This window comes from Balaenoptera musculus, chromosome 20 (assembly GCF_009873245.2).
Source record: "Balaenoptera musculus isolate JJ_BM4_2016_0621 chromosome 20, mBalMus1.pri.v3, whole genome shotgun sequence".
In the NCBI taxonomy this organism is placed as follows: domain Eukaryota; kingdom Metazoa; phylum Chordata; class Mammalia; order Artiodactyla; family Balaenopteridae; genus Balaenoptera; species Balaenoptera musculus.
In genome coordinates this window covers 56,832,764-56,855,288 of record NC_045804.1, presented here as the reverse complement: position 1 = coordinate 56,855,288, position 22,525 = coordinate 56,832,764, and the positions used below count along the sequence as shown (strand labels likewise).

Below are 22,525 nucleotides of genomic sequence, written 5' to 3'. Positions count from 1 at the left end.
GGTGCTGCCCAGGAGCACCTTTCTTCTGAGGCGCGAGATGCTTCCCACCTTCTCCCCTGGCGTCTGTTATGGGCTGAACTGTGAACCGCCCGCCCCCCGCCAAAACCCCGCATCGGATGTTGAAGTCCTAACTGATGCTGAAAGCTCAGCTTCTCTGTACTGGTGCCAAATCGAATCTCGGAGTTTTGGGTGAAGTAGAAAGAAAAGAATAGCTTTATCGCTTTGCCAGGCAAAGGGGGCCACAGCCAGTGCCAGCCTCAAAGAACTATGTGTCCCAGCCCGGGAGGATCTGCTGAGGGGTTTTATAGCAGTGGTTCAGAGGTGAGGTCTCTGACAAGATGAGGGTGTGTGCCGGGTCTCAGGTGGGTCTCCTGATCTTTTTTTTTTTTTTTTTTTTTTTTTAATAAATTTATTTGTTTATTTATTTTTAGCTGTGTTGGGTCTTCGTTTCTGTGCGAGGGCTTTGACCGCAGAGCTCAGGAATCTCCAGTCCTTTCCAGACCGATCCCCCAGCTTGGCTGAGATTATGGGGGGGCGAATGATTCACAGAAGAATAGCAGTTTCGGGTCTGGGCTGGAGGACGGGTCGGAGCCTGTGGGGAGACAGCCTGGGCCTCCCTGAGCCTGGGGACTCGGGCTGCCTTGTGGCCACTGCAGCTGGCCGTCCTCTAAGCCGAGCAGAGTAATGACGACCGACCGAGCTTCCTCTGGGGGGAGGAAACAGTTAAAATCCTGCCGCAGCTGCCGTCAGCTGGGCGTGGTTCTCCCATCTGACTGGGGCGGCAGGATCCTGGGCCCAGGAGCAGAGGAAGCCCAGCTCCTGCGCAGAACTTCCACATGGCTGAGTTTGATCTGATGGCTCCAGGGCCTCTGCCTGGGGTCCCCGCTCACCCTCCGGCCACTCTCAGCCCAGACTCTGGGTTGGCCAGCCCAGCAGAAGGAGAGGGCACAGCCTCCCTGGGGAGCTCCCCGGGGGAGAGCTGGGGACAGAGCCGTGGCTCTGCCTGGCAGGGGCGTCCTGGGGCGGAGGTGGAGGAGGAGGAGGAGGAGGTCCTGTGCGACTTCTGCCTCGGGGCCAACAGGGTGAGGGCCATGAAGTCCTGCCTGACCTGCATGGTGAACTACTGCCCAGAGCACCTGCGGCCGCACCAGGAGAACAGCAGGCTGCAGGGCCACCAGCTGGCAGAGCCCGTGAAGGACCGGGACCTGCTCGTGTGCCTGGCCCACCGCAGCCCGCTGGTTGCCTTCTGCTGCCCCGACGGGCAGTGCATCTGCCAGGAGTGCGGCCGGGCCGAGCACAGGGGCCATGCCTCTGTCTCCCTCGATGCCGCCCACAGGGACAAGGAGGCAAGTGCCGGGGTCCGTGCGGAGAGGGAGGTGGGGAGGCCGTGGGTCAGGGAGAGGCCTGGGCTCTGCCTCGGCTCCTGGGGCTGCCGGCTTCACTCCTGTGCTCTTAGCTTTGGCCCCTGGCTGTGCAGCCAGCATCCCTGTCTCTTGCGCTTGGCTTTGGAAACTGGAGTCGGTTACTCTGTCGCCATCTCGGTCCTGCTGTCCCTGTACTCTCTCTGTCTGCGTCTGTCGCTCCTCTGGCTACTTTCCTGCTACTTCTCACTCAGCTGTTGGTGACTGATCCGTGGGTGGGTGTTGGGTGCAGAAGATGTTTCCCTCTGGCTGGATCTGAGTGGCAACGAATGCAATGTAAAGCTTGGCAGAAGTTCAAGAGAAAAGAGCCAAAACTTTGCCCGAAGTTCTCTTTTCCCCTTTACCCCAAACAAGAGATCGGTAGCAAGGGCCCCTCTGGAGATACCGGGTATGAAATCCAAGAGCTTGAATAGTGCCGAGATAAGAGAGAACTGGAAACTTCCCTCCAGGTACAATGTCAAGGACTGCTTACCTTAGGGAAAATAAATCTCCTCATCAGATAGAGGTATCATAAGAGATTGAGAAATACTGTGCTCGTGGCCTGTAATTTTATTCCCATCAGGTAGGGCAACCGTTTCTAGAACAGCTGACTTTTCTTTGCCCTGAGAAAGCTGAGAGCCTGGAGAAGTTCCTGGGAATGGATTCATATGCTTCGTTTCTCATACTCGGACTTTCCACGAGCACGTTTGTTCTCAGTGGGGAAGTGCAGTTCTTTTGTCCCACATTTCTTGTGTCCAGACTCTGGGCAGCTCCCTGTCTGCACTGAGGCCTGTGGCAGCGTCTTGGCCCCGGGGGTCCCTGGGCAGCAGACAAGGAGCTTCCTGGGAGGGGCAGCAGACAAGGAGCTTCCTGGAGGAAGACCCGCTCCTCCACACCCTCCCTTAAGCGTGGATTTTATCCAGCGTTAGTGGGAATTGTTCCAGAAAGCTCTGTATTCCAGATGCCAGTGAGTCATTGTTATCAGCTCTACAATCCACTTGCCAACAGTTCCCAGCATCTCCAGTGCCAGGAAATGTCCGATCAGGAGAGCAGGTCGCTGACACCCACTCCCCACGTTCACAGCCACGTTCACAGAGGAGGCTCTGGGTCAGCAGACAGGTCAGAGGATAAAGCTCCACGTAATTGACTCCATGGTCTTCGTGGAGCCTTGCTGTGTGCTATGTGCTTTCTGTGGATTTTCCCATCCAGTCCTGGAATAACTCACTGAGGTGGTGACTCTTTTCGTCTTCACCAAATTTGTCCAGACTCATACAGATGACTAAGCCATGGAGTGGGAATGGAAGCTTCTGGAAAGCCACCCCACTGGAGGAACACAGGGAAGGACACCAAGGTCACAATATTATAACCTTACTTTATTTTTTTTGCACCAAAACCCTGCCACACATGTCGTCGAGAGATTAAAGCAGAGTGTACTGCTTTCCCCTTGTTCAGGGTATAATATCTGAATTCTGTTATGTTTAACTGGAAAAGTGATGCATGTCCCCGTTCAGAAACAATCTCCACCAAATACTGAGATAGATTTTCCCAGAAAAGGCCTCCCTCCCAGCCTGGATCTGCCCATCTCCCTCCTCAGAGGCAGACACCACGATCTACTCTTTCTTCTGTTTCCTTTCAGAAATTCTATGCCCGTAGCAGCATAGATACAATATGAATTTTAACGTAGTGTAAGCTGGTGCGTTACAGAGACGTAGGGTAATTGTCATTCTGAGCAGGGAGGGTTGTGTTTCTCGTGTGTGGAACCCCAAATTCAGGTATCCCAGGAGGGAGCGGTGTCAGGTAAAATACAGACAACTGGGGCAGTTCTTGGTGTGGAAAGCAGGCCGGTTCCAGGTGTGGTGCAGCAGCCCCGAACCCCAGATCCTTGGTGCGGGCCCAGTTCCCAGCCTCTGCTTCCTGGTGTGCCTAGCAGAGTTCCTGCCTTTCCACCCCACATCCTTGCTTTCAACGCTGAGAGTGAGTGTGTGCTCTGTAAGCGCTTTTTGGGTGGCCCTGCCACGGCTCAGGAGCCAAAGGGTTTCTTGCAAGGAGCCCAGGAGACCAGCTCCGAAGACACAGTACCTGGATGAGGCTGCAGCCACCACCAGGATTATTTTGAAAGTCTTATTAGACATAAGTAAGGCTCCAGAAGCTCCATCTCTCCTCCAGCCAGCCCCAGCCCACTGGAGCCGCTTGCTGAAGGTCACTTTGGATCGAGTTAAGCGCCAGTCACTCAGGCATGTTGTGCAAGGGAAACCGTGAACAGCGGGGTCAGCAACAGGGACACAGAGCGGCCGGGAGCTGCATCGGGTCCACAGAGCGACTGATTTCTCAGTTCACCGACAGAGCCCCTTCTGAGGCTCCCACGGTCTCTAGCTATGCCAGTGGGCAAAAACTCTGGATTTGGGAATTCTGGGTGTTCTCTGATTATTTGTTCTGTGCCGCTGGGCTTCCAGAGCCCAGCTCTTCCCAATGGGGACTCCGCTCTTCCCCTTGCCCAGGCCAGCGTCCCAAGGCCTCTTAGTTTTTTTTTTTTTTTTTTTTTTTTAAATTGAAGTGTAGTTGATTTACGATGTTGTGTTAATTTCTGCTGTACAGCAAAGTGACTCAGTTTTACACGTATATACATTTTTTAAAAAAATTTATTTATTTATTTTTGGCTGTGTTGGGTCTTCGTTTCTGTGCGAGGGCTTTCTCCAGTTGCGGCGAGCGGGGGCCACTCTTCATCGCGGCGCGCGGGCCTCTCACTATCACGGCCTCTCTTGTTGCGGAGCACAGGCTTCAGACGCGCAGGCTCAGTAGTTGTGGCTCACGGGCCTAGTTGCTCTGCGGCATGTGGGATCCTCCCAGACCAGGACTCGAACCCGTGTCCCCTGCACTGGCAGGCAGACTCTCAACCACTGCGCCACCAGGGAAGCCCTATACATTCTTTTTTAAATATTCTTTTCCATTATGGCTTGCCCCAGGAGACTGGATATAGTTCCCTGTGCTTTACAGTAGGACCTTGTTGTTTATCCATTCTACATGTAATAGTTTGCATCTACCAACCCCAAATCCCCAGGCCATCCCTCTCCCTTAGCTTTTTTTTTCTTTTTGGCCGCACCCTGCAGCATGCAGAACTTCCCCAACCACTGTGCCCCCTGCAGTGGAAGTGCAGAGTCTTAACCACTGGACCACCAGGGAAGCCCTTCTCTTAGCTTTTAAGAGCAGCTAATCTTAACTCCACTCACCTTGTCTGAACTCAGGCTCGCTGCTGGGAAATGAAGCTGTGGCATGCGTGTGTGTGAGTTGTGAAGTTTGCACTCTTTCTGTGACTGCTTTCCTGTTTGTTCTTTTCTGTTCCTTTTCAAGTTTATCAAACATTATCGAGCACTTTCTGTGGGCTAAGTGTGCTACACTATCTCGGAGTGTGGGCTGTAGTCAGGAAGCCAGGGCAGGTCCATGTCTCCCTGGATGCCAAAGGGCTGGGGCAGCACAAAGGCCCTGCTGCGTGTTCCAAGGAGGAAGACCCCCAGCAGTGAGGTCAGGGCAGGTATCTTGGGGGAAGTAAGGCTCGGCTGGGCCCCGTCTTAGACCTTCAAGTCCATTAGTGGCAGGTCACTGCATCCAATCTCAGCATTGGTTCCAGAAAGCTCAGGATACGGTGGGGATCTCGGTCACAGTCTCCAGGTAGAGCAGGAGCCGAGGTCTGAGAGCCACAAGTGTTCCCGCTTCTTGGGGGCGCCATTAACCAGCATTGTTCACGGCCCATCTGCTGCCAAAAGGCGGATGGTTTGAGGCTGCTCAGGAGAATTTCTTCTAGAAGTTCCGAGGAGTGCCTTGGACTCAGTATTATGCAACTTGTTTTATCCTGAACATTCCAGCAGGCTGTATGTCTTTCAAGAGCAGGGACAGTGTCTTATATAACTGGACTGGCATGTAGCGAGCTCTCATCAGCTGGCCAAGGAGTGAAGTCAGGGCCCAGCTGGGACCCTAGTGTTCCCAGACACAGACCCTCCAGAGGGAAGCACAAAGCAACTGACACCATCTGGAATTTCCTCCTCTCTTCTCCCTCCCCCTGCTGTTCCAGTTTGCATCTCTAACCCGACCCTGGCCACTGAGCTGGGTACCCCCTTTGCCCTGGAGACAGAAGCAAGAACGATTTTGTTAACATATCCTTGAGGCACCAGAGGAGATGCTAAACCATCTGATGAGGGTCGTAGAGCCTGAGAGAGGCAGGTCTTGTACCCCAGATATGGTGCCTTTTGCACAGCATCTGTCCTCACCCCGCTGAAGCGGGGAGGACTCTCTGTGCCCTTGGACATGGGGCCGTCTACTCTCATTGGCACTGCTGTCCTGCTTTTGTGTGGGGCCTGCCTGGGCCTGCGATGTGATGTGCGTATGGCTGACGCCTTGGGACACCCCGGAGCCAGGGTCTGGGCACCCCGGCATTTCCTGGGAACAGGAAAAACTGGAGATGCTGGTCTCCCAAGTGGCCCCACCTCTTGTGGTAAGCAGGAGTGCCTGCTTGTGGGGTGACTCACTCAGAGGTACCCACTAGGCACTTGGGAGTCCCTTTCTCCTTTTATGGCAGTCCACAGACAGTGGGGAGAAACCCCCTCCCTGGACACTCTGGGGGTCTCCTGTGACCCCGGATGGTGCTGGGGCCGACCGCTTTAACACACTCTGCACTCGTTGCTACTGTGTGCTCTGTTGTGTCTCCCACCACCTTTCAACAAGCAGCTCATGTCCCCTCCCGTCCTGGAGCAGGTCACTGGGTAATAAGCCTTCTAGACAGACCAAGATTCCACATTGCCCCCAAATAGGCCAGACCCCGCATCTTCCCTGCTTCCCCCACTCCTGGGCATCAGGTCTCAGGTCTCAGGGGCGGGAGGTCACCTGGGCTCCCTCGGCTCTGAGTCGGGGCCGCAGGGCCTGAGCAAATGTTCCCGGGCTTCTGCAGAAGGAGACGAGTCCCCTGCCTGCCTGGGCTGCCACCACTGGGGCCTGGGATTCCCGCGGGCTGCAGTGGGAGGAAGGGGAGACGCGTCACGGTGCCCCCGCACCCCGAGTTCTGTTAGGGTGAATGACGACACAGCTGGCGTGCAGACACGCTGCTGTGAAAATCAGTGAAAGCTCTTCTTTCTGTTGCTGCTGTCTCGTGCCCTTGTGGACGCAGAAAGTGACAGGGCGTCTGAAGCTTGCAAAGGCTCTGGTTTCATGCCTCGGCACGTTCTCAGCAGACAGTGCTTGGGGAGTTTCAGGAGGCGAGAGTGGGGCTGGGCAGGGGCGTTGACGTGGGCGCAAACCCAGGGTTCTCAGGCGGGCACTTGCCTCAGCGGGGAGGGTTCGCTCTTCCTGCATCCGGCAGAGAATAAGAGTCCGTGATGGAAAGCAGCCGAGGTAGTGCTAGTAACGATGATGAGGATAATGACGCCACCCACACGGATGGAGCACCTGCAACGTGCCCGCTACTGTACAGAGTTCCTGCTGACACGCCTCCCATCCTTGCGGGAACCCTGTGAATTGGGCACTTTAGCTGCTCCCACCTCACAGGTGAAGAAATGCAAGTGTGGAGGCGTTAAGTAGATTTTCCCGAAGTCTCATCTGCTAAGTAGGAACCCTGGGATGCCCACCCCCGACTTCAAGCGCCCTGGGCTCCTTGTAAGGCTGTTCTGGGGCCGGATGGGCTGGACTCAACTCCACTGACAACTGTGTGACCTTGGATAGGTGGCTCCATTTTCTCACCTGTACAATGGAGATAATGTGTTTACCTGCTATGGGCATGGTCAGGATGATAGGAGGTGACGCAGAGAAACGCTTGAAGCGATGCCCAGCGCAGCATAAGCTCTCCCTGCACTTTAGCCAGTTCACCCCGGGAAGTGCCGGCACGCGGCTGACCCTCTGTGCCTCCACTGAGGGTGGGTGCTCCAGCCTGGCTTCCGAGAGCAGCTTCTGAGACTGACTCCCCTTTCCATGGAAGAAGGGCAGACGGTGCCTTTGCTCCTGGGGACCTTCCGAGTGCCCTGGGCTCCTGCCTCCTTGACGCTGACCTTTCCTCTTCTTAGGCTGAGCTTCGGAGCACCCAGTTAGACCTGGAGCGGAAACTCAAGTTGAATGAAGACGCCATCGCCAGGCTCCAAGCCAACCATAAATCCGTTCTGGTAAGGCTGGCCGGGGTCACCTGCCGGGCTTTGGCACACCTGGCAGCTGCTGCGTGCTCAGCCAGGCCCACCCGGGGTTGTGGGATGCAGGGTGCAGGCCCAGCCCCCATGTCCACGGGCCCCATGGGTTTTATCATTGGGTGAGAAATGTGGGTACAGATAAGGTCGGCCACACCACAGGGTGACTTCACCTTGTTATGGGGATTTGCTGTGAAATTAGTTCAAGATTCAGAACTGGCAAGTGATTTACTTTTTAATGTTATAGAGTAGAAGCAAGCTAGTCCTGTAATGACAGTGTCCTTATTTGTATATGTGCATATGCTTTTTTGACCGGGAGAAAAGGGTATATGTGGGAGTCAAGGGGGGTGGTTAGCTAGAGCTCCAGAAATTATGCATAATCTTGGATTCTTCCATCATGGGAGGGTGTTCTGCATGCGATTTTCACCAGTCCTAAATCCTGGCAGCCAGAAAAGAGAGGTGAGAGCTGCTGAATTAGTGGATGGTATTTGATAAGGCCAGTGGCGTGCCAGGCTACTTAGTTTTAGTCTCTCTGGTTTATGACCACTTTCTATAATAAACTCTAAGTAGACCCAAACAGTTCCCACAAAGGTTTCTCATTAGTGGCAAGCCAATAACCACAACTCAGAGGAGAATGCAAAACAACTACCCTATGGCAGTCAGTCAGCAGCAGCATCTTTGCATATCAAGAATGATTCTATCCATTCATCCATCCATCCACCTACGTATCCACTATCCATCCATCCATCCATCCATCCATCTGTCCATCCATCCACCCACCCATCCATCCATCCACCCATCCATCCATCCACCCATCCATCCATCCATCCATCCATCCGTCCATCCATCCACCCATCCACCCATCCATCCATCCACCCACCTATCCATCTATCCATCCATCCATCCATCCGTCCTTCCATCCACCCACCTATCCATCCATCCACCCATCCACCCATCCATCCATCCACCCACCTATCCATCCATCCATTCATCCATCCATCCATCCATCCATCCGTCCATCCATCCACCCACCTATCCATCCATCCACCCATCCACCCATCCATCCATCCACCCATCCGTCTATCCATCCATCCATCCATCACCTACCCATCCACTCACCCATCCATCCATCCATCCATCCACCCATCCGTCTATCCATCCATCCATCCATCACCTACCCATCCACTCACCCATCCATCCATCCATCCATCCACCCATCCGTCTATCCATCCATCCATCCATCACCTACCCATCCACTCACCCATCCATCCATCCATCCATCCATCCATCCATATCTAATACATGTAACCATTTCAACTTAATTTCTTCCTCCTTGGTGTTTATAACTAACTAGCTGTGGAAGCATGAATACCTATTTCTTACCCATATAATCTTATGAAAAGAAGAACAATAATTATCCCTTTAAAGTCTTGGAAACCTTCAGAGATTGTTGATTTCCATGCTCAATGTAATCTGGAGAACCGCATGGAGCATCTTGCCTTTTTCCAGCTCTTTATTTTCCAGACACTTTGATCCCTACTCAATTCTTCTCTTAACTGCATGGTAACCAGGTGAGGTAGCTACCACAGTGGCCACCGTGTAGGAGGTACATGAGGACACAGAGACAACAAGAACTGTCCAGGGCCCCCAGGTTGATGGGACAGGAGAGCCTGGGAGTGTTGCTTCCTTGACTTAAGAATGACGCAGTCTGTTGCAATGGTGGTGCTTTAGTTTCTTTATCTAAGAAATGGGGACTGTAGTAGTACAGTCGTCCCTTGGTGTCCTCAGGGGATTGGTTTTAGGACAACCCCCAATCCCCCCCCCACAACAGATACCAAAATCCACAGATGCTCAAGTCCCTTGTATAAAATGGCCCAGTATTTGCATGTAAACCTACGTACATCCTCCCGTATACTTTAAATCTTCTCTAGATTACTTACAATACCGGATACAATGTAAATGCTGTGTAAATAGTGGCCAGCTTGGCAGAGTCTACTTTTGCTTTTTGGAACTTTCTGGAATTTTTTCCCAAATATTTTCGTTCTGTGGTTAGTTGAATTCGTGAATGTGGAATCCGCAGATACGGAGGGCCATCTGTATTTACCTTCTGGGGTTGCCATGAGAGAATATGTATACAGGGCTCAGAACAGTGTCCGGCCCATGATAAGCACTTCCTAAATGTGGCCGTTATTGTATTACTATGTTATGTAACTAAAAAGTGACCAGGCAGGCGGCAGGACCCCAGGAGAACAGAAAACAGTACCTGGAGGGGCTGCTCGGAGGGCTCTCAGATGGGATGGTCATGGAGGGACAATGGGGGAGATTGAGGCAGGCGGGGCATGGGCTCTGGGCTGTGGAGTGGTGCAAAGGGAGGGTGAGCAAAGGAAAGTGTTTCCAAGAACTTTACATGAAGTTGAACCAGGTGATTTGTGTTGGGGCAACGATCTGGAGTTGGGCATTGTCAGAGGGAGCCATCAGCACCAGGACCTAAGAACTACCAAAGAGAAGTGGAAACGGTTGAAAACGTGGATTGAAGTTGTAAATATGACATTGACTGAAGGCATTTGTAAAGGGTGTGGAAGGATAGAATCCCACATGCACGAGTGCCATCATGCAAATCCTTGCTATTCATCACATGGAATTTGTTTTATGTATTTTTGAACGTGGCATTCCATTCTGCATAGGTAGGCTGGTCCTGCAATGCTTAGGTGCTGTGGACACCTGCACACACCCTAAACATTTTGTGCCTGGCACAGACACCATAGGGTTAGGTGTGCTTTTGGCTCAGATGGACCCGGTAGGCAGTTTAACTGGACATAAAGGAAATACTAAGGAAGCAGATTCATGCTACTGATTTGTACAAAGAAGCCAAATTATTATTTTACCGCAAGAAACGTGACTATCAAGTATACTGAATACGCACATTGTCCTGGTTGGAAGGTTGATGTCACAAACTTGAAGAGCAGCCCGACTGTCAGAGCTGGACTCAGAAATCAGATAATTCACTCCCCCGTCTGATGGATGAGAGACTAAGGGAATGGTTGGCAAATAAGTACTTATACCCTGGAGAGTCCTTCTTGCTTCCGGGAACCCAGGATTCAAATGAGAATAAAGGCTTCCTTTTACAATAGGAAATCGCTCCCTGATTTGCGGGTTTCTCGGGTTTGCATTTCTGCGTGTTGAGCTTTGAGAAGGTTGGACGCCTCACTAACAGGTTCTTCACCCCCCCCCCAACCCCCCTCCCCCCCCCCCACCGCCAGGTGTCGGTGTCGGAGGTAAAGGCAGTGGCAAAGGAGCAGTTTGGGGATCTCCTTGCTGCCATGAGGAAGGCCCAGACTGACGTGATGCTTTTCCTGGAGGAGAAGGAGCAAGCTGCCCTGGGCCAGGCCAACGGCATCAAGACCCACCTGGAGTACAGGAGCGCAGAGATGGAGAAGACCAGGCAGGAGCTGGACAGAATCGCTGCCATTGGCAGCCCCGTGCTTTTCCTGGAGGTATGGGCCGCCGTGCCGCTGATGACAGGGAGACCTTCACTCTGCTCGGCCTGCGGCGCACGGGAGAGGGGAACTGCCCGCTGATAATCGGGTGCGCAGGGAGCTGTGAGGACAGAGAGCAGCTGAGTACACGAGTACGGGAGGGAGGGCCTTCCAGAGCGGAGAGGCTGGAACCGGGTCGTGGAAGATGCATCATGTGCCAGCAGAGGCAGCGGCACGTGCAAAGGCAGAGAGGTTTGAGACAGCACAGCTGATTTGGGGAACTAAGGTGCTTTCACAAGGACGGGGTGTGGGATGCTGGGCACAGAGCGATGGGAGGCAAGGCTGGCGGGGCCAGGTGGGCATCTGGCTGTAGAAGTTCGTTCTTCATCGTGAAGTCACAGCAACCCAGGGAGGACTTCAGGTGAGGGGTGATGAGCTCAGGCCTCAGTGTGCTTTATAAACCACTCCGACAGTGGAGGGATGCTTGCTGGGCCGGGGTGAGACCGGGGTCCTGCTGCCTTTCGGAGAGGGCTGCACGTGCTGGGGTGACTGAGGACAGACAGCCCAGCAGAGAAGATGAGACCTTTCATTACAATGTGCCATTCATTGTATGTTAAGCCACCTGCCATCAGACATTCCATCCTCCTGGATCTGTCACTAGAGCGCTGTGTAGTTTTTAGCAAGTCACTTAACCTTTTTGCGTCTCAGATTCCTCATTTATAAACAAGCAGGTCGGAGTCAGTGATTTCCAAGGCTCCTTCAGTGCTAATATTCCTACACACAAATAATTCTTTTATTGCATTTTGGGAAGAGATTCCCTTCTAGTTAACGGCAAACATAAATGTTTATTATGAAAAAAAAAAAACTTGGAAAATATGGAAAAATATAAAGGAACACTATCATCCATATTCCCATCACCCAAGATAATCATCGTTAGCCTTGTAATGAGTGAGAGAAAGAGAAGTAGACAGAGACAGACAGACAGACATACCAAAGAATGTCTTTCAGTTCCTTTACTTTTCAATATCAAAACAAAGAAACTATGAAGAAAAATTTGGCTTCCCATGTCATGAATTTCCTAAAGAGCATATAAATAATTAAAAAAAAGAAATAAAATCTCTTTTTTTTTTCTCCTTTGGTAACTTTAACATAAAAACTTTAATATGTATAAAATATATTTTAGTATAGGACAACTTATTTTAGTTAAACATAACTTCTTTTTCCACAAATATTTATCCAATCAAAATGACATGTATTGTTCCCCAGTGATTCTTTTTTTTAGAAATAGACCATTTTATTTTATTTTATTTTTTATTTTTTTGCTGTGCCGTGCAGTATGAGGGATCTTAGTGCCCCGACCAGGGATCCAACCCTCGCCCTCTGCCTTGGAAGCATAGAGTCTTAACCACTGGACCGCCAGGGAAGTCCCCCCAGTGATCTAAAATGTTACTTTTATCATATATGGCACTAACTCTACATATGGTGTTAAAATGTTTATTTTTCTCCCTATCTACTCTCTGGCTTGGCCTCTTTCTTCTCTTCCATTAATCTAACCATTCTGGTACAACTGTTTTCATCACTAAGTTTTCTGCTGTACCCAGTCTGTAATTCAGTGCTTCCATTGCATTTGAATTTTGATAATGTGTTACACCTGAAAGCAATCTTTCCTGATCACTGCAGAGTTTTGAAGCATGAGAGGCTTAATGTGATTATCTATGTGAAAACACTTTTCAAACTCTTAAAGCACAGAACAAGAATTAGAGAACACTGTGTATTGGATTGAACCGACTAGGAAAATGCAGCAGCAAGCATTCCTGCCTGAGGACTTGTCTGTGAACCTTCCAAGTGCTACACCCGTTCCTCCATCCCTGTCGTGGCTTGTGTTTAAATTAGTTAAAAAAAAAAAAAAAAGTACTGATAGAATGAAGGTTGGAGGAATGTTATCGCCATCTGCGCTGTTGGTGTAACACATTTGTTCTTCGATTCCCTGTCTGGGCTGTGTATTGCATCTGCTCGTGGGTGCCTAGTATCTCTTGATTTTTAAAAGTCCACTTTCCCAGTTAAAAAACGCGAATGCTTTCTACATTATCAGACGCTGAGCTGGACCCATTACACACACTTTCTTTGTGAAGTGCACGTCACCATCAGCCTATTTTACAGATGCGGAAGGTGCCGTATTGAGGAGGGCAGCCCTGTTTAAGAAGCACAGAAGCCAGGGCAAGTTCTGCCATGTGTCCTTTCCTGCAGGAGTACTGCAAGTTCAAGAACATGAAGGACGATGCTTTCCCCAGTGTCTACATTGGACTCAAGGACAAGCTCTCGGGCATCCGCAAGGTCATCACGGACTCCACCGCGCACCTGATCCAGTTGCTGCAGAACTACAAGGAGAAGCTCCAGGAGTTCTCCAAGGAAGGTGAGAGGCTGTGGCTTGTAGTGTCTCAGAGGGGCTGACGGGGGAGGTGGGAGTTGGGAGGGAGAGCAGAACCGGGGAGCTTCTCATTTTCAGAGCCATCCCCTGGCTAGCCGTGCTACTGATGGACACTTAGCTTGATGACTGAGACCCGAGAATGTGAGTCAGTCACATCACGCCCTTGGCCGGCATCTCCGAGACTAGCTTCTGAGGTTGCTGACGCCTGTACTTTCAGGTGAAATCCAAGTCAGGCTGGGGTCTTTCCTCAGCGTGTTTTACTTTCGTGTGGTCCGTTGAGCAGGGGTCTCTGACACGTGACTAGTGTCCGGGCCCTTCTTCCCTGAGGAAGCCCAGGGAAGAGGGGCTGGGGGTTCCTGCTTCTTAGGTTCTCCTGCCCACCTGGACAGGTGTGCAAGCACAATTCTCTGATTTTCTAGAGGAGTACGACATCGGAACTCAGGTGTGTGCCTTCACTGAACACAAACACTGGACCTCGGAACCCGAGCCCAGCACCAGGCAGCAGTTCCTCCAGTGTAAGTCGTGAGCAACTTCCCTCTCCCTGGGTGTGGACGTGCGTGTGAGGCTTTGGAAGCAAGGATGCCGTCTCTCACGTAGGTTTCAGGTTCTTGCAACATCAGGGTCTATGCCCAAATGGTACATTTTAAAAAGTTTAATTTAAAAAAAATTTGAACTTTTCATTTTGAAGCAGTTTCAAACTTAGGAAAACATTGCAGAAAGAGGAGCAAGAATTCTTGTATACATTTCATTCAGTTTTTCCAAGCGTCGTTATAACGGTCCACTGATCCAAACCGGAAAATGAAATTGCTGCCAGGCTATGAACTAATCTATGGAATTTATTCAGGTTTCACGAGGTATTCCTCCCAGTGTCCTTTTTCTGGCTGGAAGTCTGGTCCAAGGTCACAGTTGTTTCTTTGTCTCCAATCTGGGTCCAGTCCCTTTGTCCTTCTGTGTCCTGCATGACCTTGGCCCTTTCAAAGATCCTGGCTAGTTCCCAGAAGGCTCCCTGTTAAGTCTGACTTGGCCAGAACTGCAAAACCCATTGTCCCGTCATGATGTGGGAGTGTCCTGGTCTGTCAGCAGTTTTGAAAACATGTTATTTCCAATCAATATTTACTTCCTTATGGTTAACAAGGCAGGGAGGTTTCATCTCCCAGGAGAGGAAGGGCTGCATCTGGGTAGTCAAGGCTCACTTTTAGGACATGCAGCTGCTTCATCTCTTTGGAACGTGCCATTGAACCCTGCTTCTGCTTGCTTTCTGGGGGTGAGCGCTGGCTGACCAACTCCTGAACCCCTTTTGCTCCGGTCGTGACGTGGAGCCTCGGGTTCGATGACTGTCTCCTGTTCTTTCCACAGCTCCGCATTTTCCCCAGGACCTCTCGGTTTCCGTACAGTTTCCTTGATTTATTCTTTCCTGCTTCCTGACACCAGCACATCTATGTTTTTTTTTTAATAGATGTATTTATTTATTAATTATCTATTTTTGGCTGCGTCGGGTCTTCGTTGCTGCGCGCGGGCTTTGTCTAGTTGCGGCTAGCAGGGGTTAATCTTTGTTGTGGTGTACGGGCTTCTCATTGCGGTGGCTTCTCTTGTTGCAGAGCACGGGCTTCAGTAGTTGTGGCACATGGGCTTCAGTAGTTGTGGCTCATGGACTCTAGAGCTCAGGCTCAGTTGTTGTGGCGCACGGGCTTAGTTGCTCCGTGGCATGTGGGATCTTCCCGGACCAGGGCTCGAACCCGTGTCCCCTGCATTGGCAGGCGGATTCTTAACCACTGCGCCACCAGGGAAGCCCCGCATGTATGTTTTACTAACAGATATAGTTAATACAAGAAGCCAAACACCTTTTGTGCTTAACATTAAAATAAAAGTGAACCACATCCTATTATAATCTGTTGCATGACAGTCGTCTTTTTTCAGGCATGACATTAACTTTTGCTCCTAGAGTATTGTTGTGAAGTTTTAGCCTTTTATGGACTCAGATCATTTCACCTGTCCAAGTTCTGTCAAATTGCCAGCTTGACTGACCAGTGGGAGCCACTTGTAAGCTGGCCTCTTTGTCCTTTAAGCATTGACCTTCTGCCCTTGACATTCTAAAGAGTATTGCTGCTTTCTGGCACTCACAGAATGTTCCAGACCCATTCTGGTTTGCTTGTCCCAAGGCGTAGAATCACCTACGCTGTAAGGAGCCCTGGGTCCCCCAGATGAGAAGAGTACTAACGCACTCATTCATTTGGCACGTGTATACCGAGCATCTTCTCAGAGCTAGAAGCCCAGGATAGAGTCCCACATAAAATGTGGAGCTGATAGAATGAAAGGAGAACATTCATGAAACAAACACACTGATAAATAATTACACATTGTGATGAGTACCAGGAAGTTATGAAGCCAGGGTGCTCCGAGAGACGTTGACAGGCAGGCGTGGAGACCTCTTTGAGGACAGACTCACAGCCACAATCCCAACGGATCAGTCAGGATCTCCCTGACTCAGGTCAGGGCGAGGACCCCACCGTGGAGGGAACGGTCTGTGCCGAAGCCGCCCGAGCGGGTTCAGCGCTGGGTGGGTCTGAGGTCAGGCTGCTGGAGTGTGGAGGTCAAGGGGGAGAGGGCAGGAGACGAGGCTGCTGACGCAGGCACGCGCCAGTCACGCCGGGCCGGGCGGCCAGGGAGGCGGGTCACTGCTTTATCCTAAGGGCAGGGGCACCGTCAGAGGCTGTAAGCTGGGGCGACGTGCTTCACCTTAGCTGGCTCCCCGAAGCGAGCTCCTGTCGGGGAGAAGGTCTGGGCGGGGGAGGCGGGAGAGAGCACCACGACCGGCGTGGGACTACTGCACCCTCTGGGGGAGATTTGGGGGCGGCTTAGATGGGGGTGAAGTAGGGCACGGAGGGTGGGCTCCACAGGACTCAGGGCCGCCCGTGTGTGTGGTGGGGCAAGACATGGGAGCATGAGGGAAAAGAAGTGGAGTGGGACTTGGGCACCTGGGTGCGTGGAGGTGTTGTTCTCTGGGACCAGGAGGAGAATGTGTGGGGCGGGGACTGCTTGAGAGTTCCTCTGCTAAATAAATATTGGCCAGATATTTTAACAAATGAGTGAATCAAATGTGGGTGTATGAGCGCCTGTCTGCCCCGAACCCTTGCCGACGCTGGGTAGAAAAGTGCGTGGATTTCAGGACGTATTTGTCGAATGAATGAAAGCATGAGCCCATCCGTAGGTTTCATTTTTTGATTCAGTTCAGCAAATAATACAGTAAATTCCAAGCAATTTGAGCTTCAGGAAGGAAGGAGGTGGAGTGACTTGTCAAAAGGGGTCTGGGACCACTTACGACCTGCGTGGGCGAGGTGCCCCCCGCAAGCAGTTGTCCGTGACACTGGCCTGGCGTCCCACAACTTAACTTGGTTCTGGCACTGCCTGGAGATGACGTCAGATCCCACAGGACGGCCCCCACTTCAGGTGCCAGTCGCGAGTATTGGGTCCCCAGGTGACGGACAACTTCTGTCCGACTTGGCTACAAATCAGAGGTTCCCAGGACCGCCCCCGTTGGACTCGAGCATTTGCTACAGCAGCTCACAGAAGTCAGGGAGACGCTTACGTTCACCAGCTTATTAAAGGATGCGATAAAGGACACAGATGAGCGGCCAGATGGAGAGAGAGAGGCACGGGGCAAGGCCGGGGAGGGTCCCGATCGCAGGCGCTTCTGTCCCCGTGGAGATGGGGCGCATCGCCTTCTGGTGTGGATGTTTGCCAGCCTGGAAGCGCTCAGAACCCTGCACTACTGGGATGTTATGGAGGCTTCGTCTCTAGGCATAGGTGGCCCACTAACTCCATTTCCAGCCCCTCTCACTTCTCATGAGAATAGGAGTTAGGGCTGCAAGTTCCAAGCTTCTAGGCATGACTTGGTCTTTCTGGTGACCAGCCAGCCCCCGCCAGGAGCCCACCCAGAGTTGCCCTGTCAGAACAAAAGATACACGTATAACCTGGGGAATTACAAGGGTTTCAGGAGCTCTGTGTCAGGAACGGGGGCCAAAGACCAAACATCAGAACAACAGATGGTCCTAGTGCACTTATGACTCAGGAGATTACAGGGAGCTTTGTGCCGGCAACCGGGAACCAGAGACCAAATATATATTTATTGTAAATCACAATGTCACACTTGCGTTCTGTTTTCTGGTTTTCACCCACCTCTTTTCTGGGAAGGAACAGGGGTCTGGGAGACGGATGTCTCTTCGTCCTTTGGAGGCTCGCTAGGTTTGAAGTGTTGGGTCTGAATCAGCTGGCAGCCCCTGACTTTCTGTGTCCCCTCAGATGCCTGTGACATTGCCTTCGACCCCGACACGGCACACAGGTACCTCCGGCTGCAGGAGGACAACCGCAAGGTCACCAACACCACGCCCTGGGCGCACCCGTACCCGGACCTCCCCAGCAGGTTCACACACTGGCGGCAGGTGCTGGCCCAGCAGAGCCTCTACCTGCACAGGTACTACTTCGAGGTGGAGCTCTCCGGGGCGGGCATCTACGTGGGCCTGACGTGCCAGGGCATCGACCGCAAGGGCGAGGAACGCAACGGTTGCATTTCCGGAAACAACTTCTCCTGGAGCCTCCAGTGGGATGGCAAAGGGTTCACGGCCTGGCACAGTGACACGGAGACCCCACTCAGGGCCCGCCCTTGTCAGAGGCTGGGGGTCTACGTGGACTTCCCCGGAGGCGTCCTCTCCTTCTACGGCGTTGAGCCGGAGGCCATGATGCTGGTGCACCGGTTCGACTGTAAGTTTTCGGAGCCCGTCTACCCAGCCTTCTGGCTTTCCAAGAAGGACAACGCCATCCGGATTGCGGATCTGGGAGAGGAACCCGAGAAGCCGGCACCGACCCCGGTGGAGCCCGCCCCCTAGATGCCGGGGTCCAGAGCCCAGACCTGTGCTAACACACAGATGGGGCGGCAGCTTGTGCGTTAAGGCTGACTGGGGGGCAGAATCCCTGCCAGCGGTTGCTGGCTTTAGAAATCACGTGGGTCAGAGGATGAGGGGAAGGGTGTCTGGCCACCGCCTTGGGCTCCATGCAGCGCTGTTCCCCACGTTTGCAATAATCCTCAGGCCCTAAGTCCCCCTCACCATCTTCTCGTGATGTCCTGTCTGCTTGGGTGAACAGCGCACTGTGCCCAGAGGTGGTCACCAGGAATCCTCAGAACCATCAGAAAGACTCCAGAGGAATCAGAATAAATTGCTAACTTTATCTCGCTTCCCTGGCGTCCCCGGCACTGTCCTGAGCTCCTCCCGTGCGTCAGCCCTCGTGGCTCTCATGGCAGCCCCATGGGGTAGCTGCTTACACCGTCCCCATTTTGCAGATGGGGAAGCTGTGGTTCAGGTGGGGGTCAGTGAACTTGCTCAGGTTCATCGTGGTCACGTGGTGAGTGAGTGGCCGAGCTGGGATTCAGATCTGGGAGGGCCGATGTTGTACTTCTAACCACTACCCCATGCTGCCTTCCTCCTTCGACGGTGGGTGTTGTGTGCACGGGAATAAACCACATCATGAACTGCGTTCGTAGGAGTAGAGCGTCTTACGGCCTCCGTCGCTTTGCACCTGCACGTCTGACTGGGCCTTGCGGCTGTGCTGTGACGGAGAGCTCACTACCTCACATGGATGCTCACCTGGTTTGGGTACAGTGAGGACTGCAGGAATGTCTTAGTGGGGTCCGAGTCCTAGTCTCTGTGACCTCAGGCAACGGGGCTCCTTCCTCTCCCCTGGAGCCGCCCGGACGGTGTGGACGCGTCTGATTCCTCATTCAAGGGCAGCTCTCACACCGTCCCCCCCGGGAATTATTCTTGGCTTCTCACTCTATCTCCCACTTTCCTTTGTGGTTTCCAGACCTTCTACTCCTCTGATCACATCCCCCTTCTCTCTACAGACGCGCTCCCTAAGATTAATGATGTAAATTCATCAAACCTTTAGGCAAATGACAAACTGTATTTAAATGGGTTTCTGAGGACATAACCTGAGGCCCCTTTCGGGATTCCCTGGAAATACAACTGGGTCTTTTCCGTGACCTGTGTCAAGGCAAGTACCTTCCTCTTTGGCCGGTCTGACGGTCCTGTGTCAAGAGTACTTTACTGCAGCGTCACTTGACTCGTTTCCAGAGACCCTGCCCTACATTTGAATTCTAGGATTTATATAGTATAGGATTTGAACCTTTTTTAATTGAATTTAAAAGCTTTGAATTTTATTGACCTTTAAAATATTAAAAAAATTTTTATTGGAGTATAGTTGATTTACAATGTTGTATTAGTTTCCGTTGTACGGCAAAGTGAATCAGTTATACATACACATATATCCACTCCTTTTTAGATTCTTTTCCCATATAGGCCATTACAGAGTACTGAGTAGAGTTCCCTGGGCTATACTGTGTATCCTTAGAAATTTTTAAATTTGAATTTTAAATTTCATCACATCATTGCTGCTTGCAGAGATAGTTTTATTCATGACTCTATGCCCAGTGTAATAGCTCTCCTTCCTAGCCTGGTGTCACCTACAGAATTGGGAACCTTTTCTTCTTAAATCTTACTCTTGTTGATATACATATTGATTAGGTTGATACCTATATTGATTAGAATTTTGCAGTCCTCAGCCAATATCTTTTGGGTTTAGTTATTCAATAAGTTATGCATCAGTAGAACTGTTTGCTAATGTAGCCCACCTTATGCCCCTTTATCCACTGGACACCATGAAGGACTTTTCAGCGGCAGAGATCAGGATATACTATGTCAGCATTTCCTCTCTAACGATGCTCTCTAGGGGGAAAGTGAGATCAGCTTGGCTGGGTTGTTGATGCTTCTTACTTTCTTCCCCAAATGCTCACATAATATTTGACAAACCATTTTAGAATTCTGGTGTAAGTTCACACCTCACCTGCTGTTTCCAGAATCTACCTTTTTTTTTCTTTTAAAAAATCAAGACAGGGCTTCCCTGGTGGCGCAGTGGTTGAGAATCTGCCTGCCAATGCAGGGGACACGGGTTCGAGCCCTGGTCTGGGAAGATCCCACATGCCACGGAGCAGCTGAGCCCGTGAGCCACAACTACTGAGCCTGCGCGTCTGGAGCCTGTGCCCCGCAATGGGAAGGGGCCGCGATGGTGAAAGGCCCGCGCACCGCGATGAAGAGCAGTCCCCGCACCGCGATGAAGAGTGGCCCCCACTTGCCGCAACTGGAGAAAGCCCTCGCACGAACTGAAGACCCAACACAGCCAAAAATAAATAAATAAATAAATAAAGTAGCTATTAAAAAAAAAAACAAAAAACAAAAAACAAAAAAAATCAAGACAATGTTGCCTGTTTTCATCCTCCACCATTCTCCCTAATTTCTTAAAATTTACTGCCTGGATTTCAGTCACGTTGGTAAATTGTGTCATTGTCGTGAGATGTAATTTGTTTAGGCCACACTCAGATTCATAAAAGGAACTCTTTGGGTGTCTCCTTACCTGTTTTGAACTTCAGTTCCTCTTTTTGTCCACTCATTTTTGGTTTTAAGACCTTTCTTCTCCATATAGAAGATCAAAGCAAAATTGAGCATTAGCATTGCCTTAAGCGATGGGCATATCTTTTTCTTTCCCTGGGTCCAAAAACTGAAAATCGCCTAAAGCAAACAAAATAAAAAATAAAAAAAGATAACAAAGGCCGATTTTATGCCCTCTGTCATTTTCCCCAAGCTGTGTCAGTGTGTGTCACTCTTCTGTATGTCCCACAGAAGCCTCCACTGTCTTTGGCAACTCCCTAAGCATAGACAGGAACATATAATAACAGATGCAGCTGGTCAGACGTTCCAGAGGTTCTGGATCCTCTTTCCTCTTCACACCCACCGCTGGCTACCATGTTCCTTCACTGAAGTTTTGCTGAGGCCCTCGGGTTTCCTCTAAAAAGCTTAGGTTTGGGGACTTCCCTGGCGGTCCAGTGGTTCAGACTCCACGCTTCCACTGAGGGGGGTGGGGTGGGGGCTCTGGTTTGATCCCTGGTCAGGGAGCTAGGATCTCGCATGCCTTGCGATGCCGGCAAAAAATAAAAATTAAAAAAAATTAAAAAGCTTAGGTTTTTAAAGTTAATGATGAGTAGGGAGGGCTTTGGCATTTTGAGGACCGTTCCGCATTTCTTACCTCATTTAATCTTTGCAGCCCTGTGAGATAGGTAGTATTTTCCCTGTTTTATGGAATGAAAATGGAAAGGTTGGCGGCTCAGAAAGGCAAAACTTGGTCAAGGATGCTCAGTAGGACATTTTGAAAAAAGCGTTTGTGTTTATTTCTAAAACGAGGTTACGCTCACAGGTTCTGAGACATGAACATCAGTGGTTCTCAGAGTGTGGCTTCCTGACCAGCAGCATCAGCACCACCTGGGAACTTACTAGAAAAGCAAATTCTCAGGCGTCAGCCAGACCCGCTGAATCAGAAGCTCTGGGGCAGTGTTTTAACAAGGCCTCTGGGGGTTCTGATGCAGGCTTGGGTTTGAGAACCTCTGTCTGCCCCATCTACTCTCTTGAATCTGTTCTGCCCTTCAAACCAATAGCAAGTGCCCGCGAGTTTCTGAACAAGCAGGAAGTCACCCGATCTCCTTGAGGACCCGGCCATGTCAGCCGGGTCAGAACTTTTCTGTGCTCTCGTGTTTCTCCCCCTCCCGGAGAGGGAGACATTTCTAGCCAATGCCCTCGTTCCCCACCTGCTTCTCTTTAAACCGAAGGGCAAATGGCAACTGGAAACTCCACGATTTCTCAGGAACGAGGACTCGTCTCAGTTAACTTTGCCAACAAGTGTGACACCACCTGATGGGCAGGCGGTGGCTCAAACACGATGGTTTTCCCACCTTTCCTCTTGAGAACGATCCTAGTACAGCTTTTCCCATGTGATCAAGTGCCTTTGCAAACACATCACCCGCCTGTGAGCGAGGTAGACTCATGATCTCCATCTACAGAGGCGGGCGGCCGAGGGCGGCAAGTGAGTCGCGGGGTGGAGGTGTGTTTGCTGCTCCGTAGCCGAGACCCTCCTGCTTTGCAGCCTGAGCCCTTCCCTGACTTCCCGCCATCTGACCCAGGTCAG

The 22,525-nt window shown here is 51.3% G+C and overlaps 1 protein-coding gene across 2 annotated transcripts; it reads left to right on the top strand.

Moving 5' to 3' along the window:
- The first annotated feature begins 590 nt into the window (after positions 1 to 590).
- On the top strand, positions 591 to 19,693 carry TRIM16 (tripartite motif containing 16). Of its 2 annotated transcripts, XM_036836568.1 has the most exons (6): positions 592 to 1,346; positions 7,445 to 7,540; positions 10,819 to 11,052; positions 13,282 to 13,447; positions 13,882 to 13,977; positions 17,762 to 19,690. In XM_036836568.1, exons 1-6 carry the CDS (start codon positions 837 to 839, stop codon positions 18,343 to 18,345), a joined length of 1,686 nt encoding a protein of 561 aa, XP_036692463.1. In that variant the 5' UTR covers positions 592 to 836; the 3' UTR covers positions 18,346 to 19,690. The 2 variants fall into 2 exon arrangements, with proteins under 2 accessions (XP_036692464.1, XP_036692463.1); XM_036836569.1 differs by lacking the exon at positions 10,819 to 11,052 and having other exon boundaries at positions 591 to 1,346; positions 17,762 to 19,693.
- The last annotated feature ends 2,832 nt before the right edge of the window (positions 19,694 to 22,525 follow it).